Source organism: Lolium rigidum, chromosome 5, assembly GCF_022539505.1.
Source record: "Lolium rigidum isolate FL_2022 chromosome 5, APGP_CSIRO_Lrig_0.1, whole genome shotgun sequence".
Classification (NCBI taxonomy): Eukaryota; Viridiplantae; Streptophyta; class Magnoliopsida; order Poales; family Poaceae; genus Lolium; species Lolium rigidum.
The window spans coordinates 18,649,771-18,659,117 of NC_061512.1; the positions used below are offsets into that span (position 1 = coordinate 18,649,771).

At 43.2% G+C, this 9,347-nt stretch overlaps 1 protein-coding gene across 1 annotated transcript; it reads left to right on the plus strand.

Annotated features, from left to right (window-relative positions):
* The first annotated feature begins 275 nt into the window (after positions 1–275).
* On the plus strand, positions 276–3,149 carry LOC124652755 (cytochrome P450 90A4-like). Its single transcript, XM_047191795.1, has 7 exons — positions 276–990; positions 1,099–1,380; positions 1,988–2,074; positions 2,213–2,291; positions 2,380–2,486; positions 2,589–2,725; positions 2,872–3,149. The coding sequence occupies exons 1-7, from the start codon at positions 277–279 to the stop codon at positions 2,960–2,962; spliced, it is 1,497 nt and encodes a 498-aa protein (XP_047047751.1). The 5' UTR covers position 276; the 3' UTR covers positions 2,963–3,149.
* The last annotated feature ends 6,198 nt before the right edge of the window (positions 3,150–9,347 follow it).

Sequence of the window (9,347 nt, forward strand, 5' to 3'; positions counted from 1 at the left end):
AGCAGTATGCTATTGTTTTACCAAAAATCATTGTACAACCCTTTTCCTCCAACAACATGGCCACTGCACAGACATTCCTCTTTTGGACCAGGGCAGAGCACAGCACGTAGTTTTTTCTATCTATCCATTGCCTTTCCTCAAGCTCCGATTACTTTTATATAAACCCACCTAGAAAAGCTCCCAAACATGCCCCTCCCCCTCCTCTGCCTGTCGCACCGTCATCAATCTCACTCCCACTCCCCACCCAACCAAGCCAAACCGCACACGCCCACGCCCATGGCCATGGACGCCGGCGCGCTGCAGCTCCTCGCCGCAGCCGTTGCCATCGTCGTCTTCGCGGCGGTGTTCAGATGGTTCCTCGCGGGGCGCGCGGCTGGGGGCCGGAAGCAGAGGCCGCGGCTGCCGCCGGGGAGCACGGGGCTGCCCCTGATCGGCGAGACGCTGCGGCTCATCTCGGCCTACAAGACGCCCAACCCGGAGCCCTTCATCGACGAGCGCGTGGCGCGGCACGGCGGCGTCTTCACCACCCACATCTTCGGCGAGCGCACCGTCTTCTCCGCCGACCCGGCCTTCAACCGCCTCCTCCTCGCCGCCGAGGGCCGCGCCGTCAGCTGCAGCTACCCGTCCTCCATCACCACGCTCCTCGGCGCGCGCTCCCTGCTCCTCACCCGCGGCGCCGCGCACAAGCGCCTCCACTCCCTCACCCTCACCCGCCTCGGCCGCCCCGCCTCGCCGCCCCTCCTCGCGCACATCGACCGCCTCGTCCTCGCCACCATGCGCCAGTGGGAGCCCGCAGCCACCGTGCGCCTCCTCGACGAGGCCAAGAAGATCACCTTCAACCTCACCGTCAAGCAGCTCGTCAGCATCGAGCCGGGGCCATGGACCGAGAGCCTCCGCCGCGAGTACGTCAAGCTCATCGACGGCTTCTTCTCCATCTCCTTCCCTTTTGCATCGCTCCTCCCCTTCACCACCTACGGCCAGGCCCTCAAGGTGCTCGTCCTTTTGCCTTCGTCCCCCCTTCACTTCCTCATCTGCACATTGCGTTTGAACGAATTAATGCGCGTTTGCCGTAACTTTCTACCATCTGATTTGCTTCAGTCGAGGAAGAAGGTGGCCGGAGCGCTGAGGGAGGTCATAAGGAAGAGGATGGAGGATCGAACACAGGACAGTTGTGGAGCGCCGGAGGATGCAGACGTCAAGAGGGAGAAGAAGGACATGGTGGAGGAGCTTCTCCAGGCGGAGGGCGGGAGCTTCTCCGAGGAGGAGATGGTGGACTTCTGCCTCTCCTTGCTCGTTGCTGGCTACGAGACCACGTCCGTCCTCATGACCGTCGCCGTCAAGTTCCTCACCGAGACGCCGGCGGCGCTGGCACAGCTCAAGGTATGGTATCCGAACGAATTGTTTGGTAATTGGTCAATTCTTGTGCACGTGTGGTAGTCAGTACTGTCAAATAAGGTCGGACACTGGCCGGATTTTGTCAACCGATTTCGTTAATGTCTTATTATAATTGCGGGATTGGTTAGGTAAACCTTTTCTGCACCAGCTCTCGTCCACCAGAAAATCTGCTGCTGCCGTCTTTGCTGTTTTCGGTCGACCTCAACTGCAGTTACTTAATTCACATAGTAATAGTTTGTTACTTACAAGATTATTGTTTAATTTGTTTCTAACTACTAGCATCCTGGTTTCGGGCAGTATGTGATGTTGACTGATCTTTTATCTGCCTGTAATCCAACAATGGATCTGATATGAACACAAAATCATATTTCCTCCTATTCCTTTTACAGTTTTACTTGTATGTCTCCAAACTGTCCAACCTAACAGCAACAGTAAAAGTGAGAGTTCTTACCAGGAAGCGGAATGGGGCTGAATACCTAAAACTCTTCTAGATTTTCTGTAAATTAAGCCAGGGGTTGTTGTCTCATTGTTTCCAGCGATATCCTGCTCCCATACATGTGCAATTGATCCAGATGTCTTGGTCACTTTGCAGGAAGAGCATGAAAATATGACAAGGATGAAGGGCGAAAACCAACCCCTAGAGTGGAGCGATTACAAGTCGATGACATTCACCCAATGTGTAATGATTTGAATGGCCCTTATTCTTAAATTGGTTTCTAATACCATGCCTAAAACAAGATGCCGCCTAATTTCTTCAGAATAGCGTTTGATCATGGTTGGATTTTCCACATCATAATAATGGATGACATTTCTGCAGGTGATAAATGAGTCACTTCGTGTGGCTAACATTATTAGTGGCGTCTTCAGACGAGCAAACACTGATATTCATTTCAATGGTATTTCAGTACATACAATCAATATTTCCGAACATTTCTCACCAGGAACCATCGCTAATGTATAACATTTGCTTCATTATGTTATTAGGCTACACTATTCCGAAGGGCTGCAAAATTTTCGCTTCATTCCGAGCTGTTCATCTAAATACCGAGCACTACGAGAACGCCAGGGTTTTTGACCCTTGGAGATGGCAGGTACTCTTTACATTGCTGATGGCTTTTACTTATTCTGTTGTGTCACTGCTTAGAAAAGGTCAAGTAAATGCATGCAGTGTACTCATTTTATTGCTGGTGCAGAGCAACAATAAACTTCAGAATGAGGTAGGGGCGAACCTATTCACTCCGTTTGGTGGTGGGCCTCGGTTGTGCCCTGGCTATGAGCTTGCCCGTGTTGTCATCTCCGTTTTCCTCCATCATCTTGTAATGCGCTTTAGGTAAGTCATATCTATCGTCTATTCAAGATATACTCTGTTTTCTAGCTGTAGGGTCTAGATATTTTGCAAATGAAGTTCCAGCTTGTGAGTTCCAAACTAGATACCATTCTGATACGTTTTGTGCATCTTGGCCAATGAATCTGCAGCTGGGAAGCGGCTGAGGAAGATAGGCTTGTCTTCTTTCCCACCACTCGAATCCTGAAAGGATATCCCATCAATCTCAGGCGAAGATCGTAATCAGTTTGCTGAGCCCACATCGGTCTTCAGCTGCTCCTATCTTGAAAGCAAAATTAAACATAGATGAAGAGAAAATAAATCAGTAATAGCTAGTCTACTTTTGGTGCGTTTTAGTTTTGTGTATCCTTTGTAACCTGGTACGTCACAACAGCAAGTTGTGCTGCTTGTATAATATGTGGCCTAAACAGTTAGTGCGTACCGGTTGCAAATGACATTTTGTCGTGTATTTGGCTATCTAGCATTATCAGAGATGCATCGCAATAGTATCAGCAAGATGCACTGTTAAAAGACGAGAGGATACAGCCATAGCCCCATATGCTTACTCGGCATCAATCCTTGTCAAACATATCCCTATCATTGACTGTCATTGGCCATTTTTTCGCATACGACCCTGAAAAGGTCGGGTACAACAATCTACTCTCTCCGTTCTCTTATAAGACATTTTAACATTTTTGTAGATTCAGTAACTTTAGGGTTTGTTTTATTCGCAGGATTTCAAACGTAGGAATAGGAAAAATAAAGGAAAAATAAAGGAATAGGATAGAAAGGCATGTGTAATCCTACAGGGTTGTGATAGCACATGAATTTGTGAAGTTGAACGTTTGATTCACAGGAATAGAAAAAACACAGGTTTGAGTGGATTGCAAAAGTAGGATAAGATCATTATCATGCAACTTATAATCTTTGTCTCGTTCTTTGTGCGTAGGAATGTAAAAAATAGGTTTGCGTGGATTGTGGAATTTCTTTGATTTTCCTATGAAACCTAAACCAAAGGAATAAATTCCTACATTTTTCCTACACCCTATCCCTTTAAATCAAATGGATGAATAGTGGCATCAAACGAAAAATTGATATTCCTATGATTTTCCTCCAACATTCCTATGAATCAAACGGGTCTAATATTTACTTTAATTTGTAGCTAGTCTAATTTTAGTGTGTAGATTTACTTATTATGATTTGTATCTAGTTTATTTTTAAATAAAATGTCTTATGTTACTAAACAAAGGGTGTATATATCATCGAAATAGGGGAACGGACTTGCCTTAGCTTTGCTACCGAACATCTTCCTTTTTGACAGGTAAAATATCTTCGTTTGGTATATACTTTGTTTATTTGTTTTCTTTGAAAATGGGATGGTTCCAGAAGGCCTGTATTAGATGGTCAAATGTCATAATACAACCCAGTGAAGATATATAGAAAATAAAATTATGGACCACTCCCACATTTTGTGATGACCCATCTCCTTCTCATACCCAACATTAGAGCATCCCCTTACTCCAAATTGAGATTTGGTGCACATGGGTATCCGTGATCTCATTTTTTAAATAAATCAAAAATCATATTTTTGAGTTTTAAAAAATTCTGAAAAATATAGCCAATAATGTATCCCACAAACGTGTAAAATATCAATTTCAAATACTTTATATTTTAAGCTACATAAAAAAGACAAAAGTGCAGATCTAAGTAGTCATTTTCAAATCTCCAAAAACATGTCAGATTTAGATATTTTTTTCTAGCACAAAGTAAAAACAATTTTGGGTTGAGATTTTCCATGATTGTGAGATGTATCACTGATAATCTACAAAATTATTTTTCAGATTTTTTGATAACTAATAAATATATTTTTATTTAAAAAAAATGGCGAGAGCACTAGAGCTTAGGAGCCAAAAGCATTTTTTTTGGAAAATTGAGTACTTACTCAAAATTTGCCAGCACATACTTAAATTGAGTACTTACTCAAAAAAATTGAGTACTACCTAGCTCACTACTCATCCGACTCAAATCCTTGCCACGTCAGCCAAATTCACGTGGGAAAGGCCAACCATAGCGTGTGGATGACCTCTTTGCCTTGCTACGCCCGCTAGCCTACACGTCGGTGACCTCATCCCGCCGCCCCACAGTCACGTTGCTCACTACCTCCTACCTCTTACCGACCATGCGGTCCCCGAATGCAATGCCCTAGGTTTATAGGACACGAAAGGTAGATTTAGGAATTGTGCATACATCTAAAATTGAGCGGTAAAGTTCACTTTTATTTAAAACCAAACTGATCTAGATCATTATGCAATTCTTGATGATTTAGGAAAATCATTAAGTTATGTGTTCTGATTTGAGATAATCTTTGTTGTTATTTCAGCAAAAAAGGGAAAACATGGGAAACAGAGTTATCACATCACATTTGAATTCAAAAATAGAATTTGAATCTTATATTCAATTTTTAATTCAAACTACATCATATTTCAAATAGAAAAAATAAAGATCATATACAGTAAATAAAATACACTTTTTTTTAGAAACACAGTACAAACGTAGACGCTCACATAAACGCGCATACACTCACCCCTATGAACGCACACACGCACATCCTACCCTTATGAGCACCTCCGGAAGACTGGGCCGGCGGATTGGATCTTGAAATTGACGAAGTCACCACAGGCGTCTCGCTGTCGACGGGAACGTCGCCTCCCACTGAATGAATATGCCGCCTTTTATGAGACACACAGATATCAAACCTGGGGTTTGAACTCTGGTGGGCTGGGGATACAACCATCCTCCTAACCACCCACTTTATTGATACTATAGACACATGTCTTTACAACTTTTAATGAATAAAAGAAAAAAAAACCTAAGACTAAAACCTATACTAATAATCTTCACACTTTAGTCTTTAAACTTGCATAAACACACAAATTAGAAAAGAGATTACGATTACAATGTTGCTAGCGCCCTAAGGTGAAGCGTATTTGTGTTTGAGCTCAACAATATTGCACCATGGGAATTAAATCTAAAATATATGTTAAACAAAAAGTCATCAACTACACAACTTGTAGAAGCAATGGGAATCCCATATATGGAACCTGACTAGAATGACCAAATGGACAACAAATATCACTATATAGCCAACACAATAGCAGCCAACAATATATTAAAAGAACCATAAATAGATTTTAAGCTCATTATTAAAGGGAAAATAGAACAATGGAAATAATGTAGATACTAAAAATGTAGACCATCTACAAAAGATAATATTCAAATCTAGAATTAAGTTAGTAATATAAATTACTCGTAGTGGAACCGCAGAACCATTACAGATTTACAGGTGGTCCGTGGGACGCATAAATTGGTAAATAAAAAATAGCTGACAATGGGACCATGTATGGAGACCATTTGTTTCTTTGGACCCGTGTATTTTAAATTGTTTAGAGCAAAAAATAATTTTTTCAATTGATTTTTCAAAATTGATTTTTCAATTGATTTACCCAAAGTGGATGTTCAATTGTTTTGTACAAAAAAGCGACTTTTCAATTGATTTTTCCATTTATTTGTCAAAATTTAATTTTCAATTATTTAGTGCAAAAATTTCTTTTTTTCCTATTTTCTAGTGCAAATATGTGATTTTTAGTGAAGTAGCTACATAAAATAAGATGGCGAATTATTACTATTGTAATTTTCACAGAAAGTAGATCATATGGGATGTCCCATTGTCGTATATGGTAACGTTTTTTTGGTTCATAACTACTTTTCCCCATTTAAATGGGTTTTGAGTGATTTTCTAAAATTAATTCAAATTTGAATGACAAGTGTTCTATTAGTTTGGTTTGAGAAAATTGGAAAATTCAGTTTAAGGTTTTATTGTAGTATGCTATGCGTTACACACACAAAAATATGAAAAAAAAATTATCCATTTGATATGAATGTGCAAGCCAACAATTTCAACCCTATGTTTAGAAATGTATAACTAATTAATTTGAAAATAATCAGAGAAATGCAAATCCAGTGTTGAATGTTTTTGTATACCAACTAGTTTCTAGGGAAATTACAAAACTTGAGATGTGTGAATATGTTAAAATAAAACTCTCCAGAAATGAAATGAAATTCAAGTTTACACACCATAAGAAATTCATGTTTACACACCGTACAAGTATCAAGTTCATACAACATAACAAATTCAAGTTTGCACACCATAAGAAATTCAAGTTTACAAATAAGAACACGGTCATAAAATGTTACAAATTTTGAATTCAAATTCAAAAAATTCAGACGCCAAGACTTCTTTTTTGTTCCTTGTGTTTTTGGTTCACTATCTTACTCCCGGTGTTTCTTGTTGGGTTTTTAGCTATATGTACTAGTCTTCTCTTCTTCAATGGGCTATTTACTATGCTTTTTAGTGGCGGTAAAGACGTCTACTACGAAGAACTAGATCTGTCGGGGGCATAGAAAGCACGGATTACGACAACGTCTATGGAGAAGGCAGTCTAAAGGATGAAGCTGGGCAGTAAACGTTGCTAGGATATCATAAAGTGTTTGTATACTTTTAGCTTGTAATATTATCTGTGTAGTATTGCACTCTAAAAGAAGCAAAAGCTGCATAAAATTTTGAAATAAAGCGCTGCGAAGAGTTGGAAAACGTGGGTTACATAGCGTCATTCTCAGTACAAGACATAAAACTATCTTTAGATTTTTTTAAATTGAAATAGAGTTAGATTGTGTTGAACTTTCAAAAAGGATACATTTATCGAAATCGATCCCTAACCCTGGGTTTGGTGCCTGCTCCTGATTTACAACCAAAGGTCAAAGGGTTTATGCGTAGCACAATAGGTTCGATTAGGCCGGCTTCCCAGAGGTTTACTATAGAAACATAAATTCTTTTTCTGTGGTTATTACTCAGGAAAACGTCACTCACTTACCACTTCTGTTTTCACCTAAAATTTTATATGCTTTCTCTCTCTTTCGTTTTCCGTGAAACCACAAAGAATTTCGTTTGAACTAATGTGGGTGACCAGAATTTACGGTGTTTTGGTGGCTTTGACATTGAATTTATACCCTTTCTAGGTGCGTTTATTTGCAGAATTTTCAAAAAAATAAAAATGGTTTTGAGGGCGCCGTATTGAGAAGACGTCTTGGTAGAGGCGCCCATCATATGGCGGCAACTAGTGTCGGCGCCTGCATATAGAGTATTAAGTGGAATTTCATCTAAATCTCACTTGTAGTGTATTTTATTTTTTCTAATGTAATTATTGGCACTAAAATTTAATTTAAAAGGAGTAAAATACACTGTAAGTAAAATTTCGGTTTAATCCCATCTTAACACCTTACCTACATACTACGTCCGACTTGGCGCTGCTCTCGGACGGCATTTGAGAGCAGCCACCGAAAGTGCTGTAAGATATGGAATAATTTGGTTTGCAGATATGCTAGTACCAGAAATTTTAAATGGTAAGATCATACTCCGTAGTTGTTTTCTTGCTTTACCTGGAAATGCCGAATTGGAGTGGCTAGTCGCAGCTGCTGTCATTTGATCTGCTTGACACATGCCGTGTGAGGCGATGTCTAGCACGACAGTGCAGAACAGCGGAAGCAAGACGAAGACCATTACGTGCACAGTGACGTAATCAATGGCCTCAGACCTCTTCACAGGATACACCATCATAGGAGTAAATCCGTGGCAGAGCTTGGCCTCGATCAGAGAAAAGAAAGAGCTACTGGAGCAGTGAACAGCAAGGTGCTGGTAGCCGACACAGCTCCGTGCGTGCCCCCGACGATGCGTCACATCGAGCGGCTTGTCCCTAGCTGTTGTTGCAACCGATGCCGCACGCTTGCCTGGACCCGCGTCCATGTCCATGCATCCATCACTCGACAGTACAGTGGCAGCAACAGCAAGATATGCATACGGACGAATATCCTCCCATGCAAATCTGAACACGCACACGCCTACTGAGCATCTCCAGTCGCGTCCCCAAACCGTCCCCCAAATAGATTTGGGGCGCGCCGGACAAAAAAAGCGTTCCAGCCACGTCCCCCAAAGCCCTTTTTTGTCCGGCGCGCCCCCATTCGGTGTCCGGCGTCCCGAGCCCGTCCCCGTCCCACAGGGGACGCACCGGGCACGCCGGACACAACGAAATGAGAGGCGAGGAGGCGCGGGGCCGACCCGTCGCGGCGGCTCGGACGCTCAACCGCCACATACGTAGCGACGGTGCGGCTGACGAGAAGCGGAACCGTCGCATTGGCAAGCGCGTCGACGACGCGCCAACCCCGCCGGAATGGAGCCGCCGACTCTCGGAAGAGCAACCGCCGCTCTCTTCGACTTCGCGCCGCCGTTCATCCGCGCTCAATAAGACCCGTACGTACGCCGTACGCACGCCACCATTCATCCAAGCCTTCATCCGACACCTCCGGCCGACGATGAGCTACATCTCCCAGCTCCCGTCCGACACCTCCGGCCGAGGGAAAGCCTCGTCGGGCCGGCGCCATTGGCGGGAGAGAGCCGGGACGCCGAGCGGCGGCGACGATTCCCCGCCGCCGCTGACGGCCGAGGAGGAATGGCCGGGCCGGGAGGAGGAGGAAGAAGAGAGCGAGGCCGCGGCGGCGGCGGTGGCCCGTGCGA

Excerpts from the sequence above, each read along its gene's own strand:
- LOC124652755 (XM_047191795.1), top strand. The coding sequence starts at position 277 with ATGGCCATGGACGCCGGCGCGCTGCAGCTCCTCGCCGCAGCCGTTGCC. Across the intron at positions 991-1,098 it reads CCTACGGCCAGGCCCTCAAG|TCGAGGAAGAAGGTGGCCGG; the intron begins GTGCTCGTCCTT and ends GATTTGCTTCAG. Across the intron at positions 1,381-1,987 it reads CGGCGCTGGCACAGCTCAAG|GAAGAGCATGAAAATATGAC; the intron begins GTATGGTATCCG and ends GTCACTTTGCAG.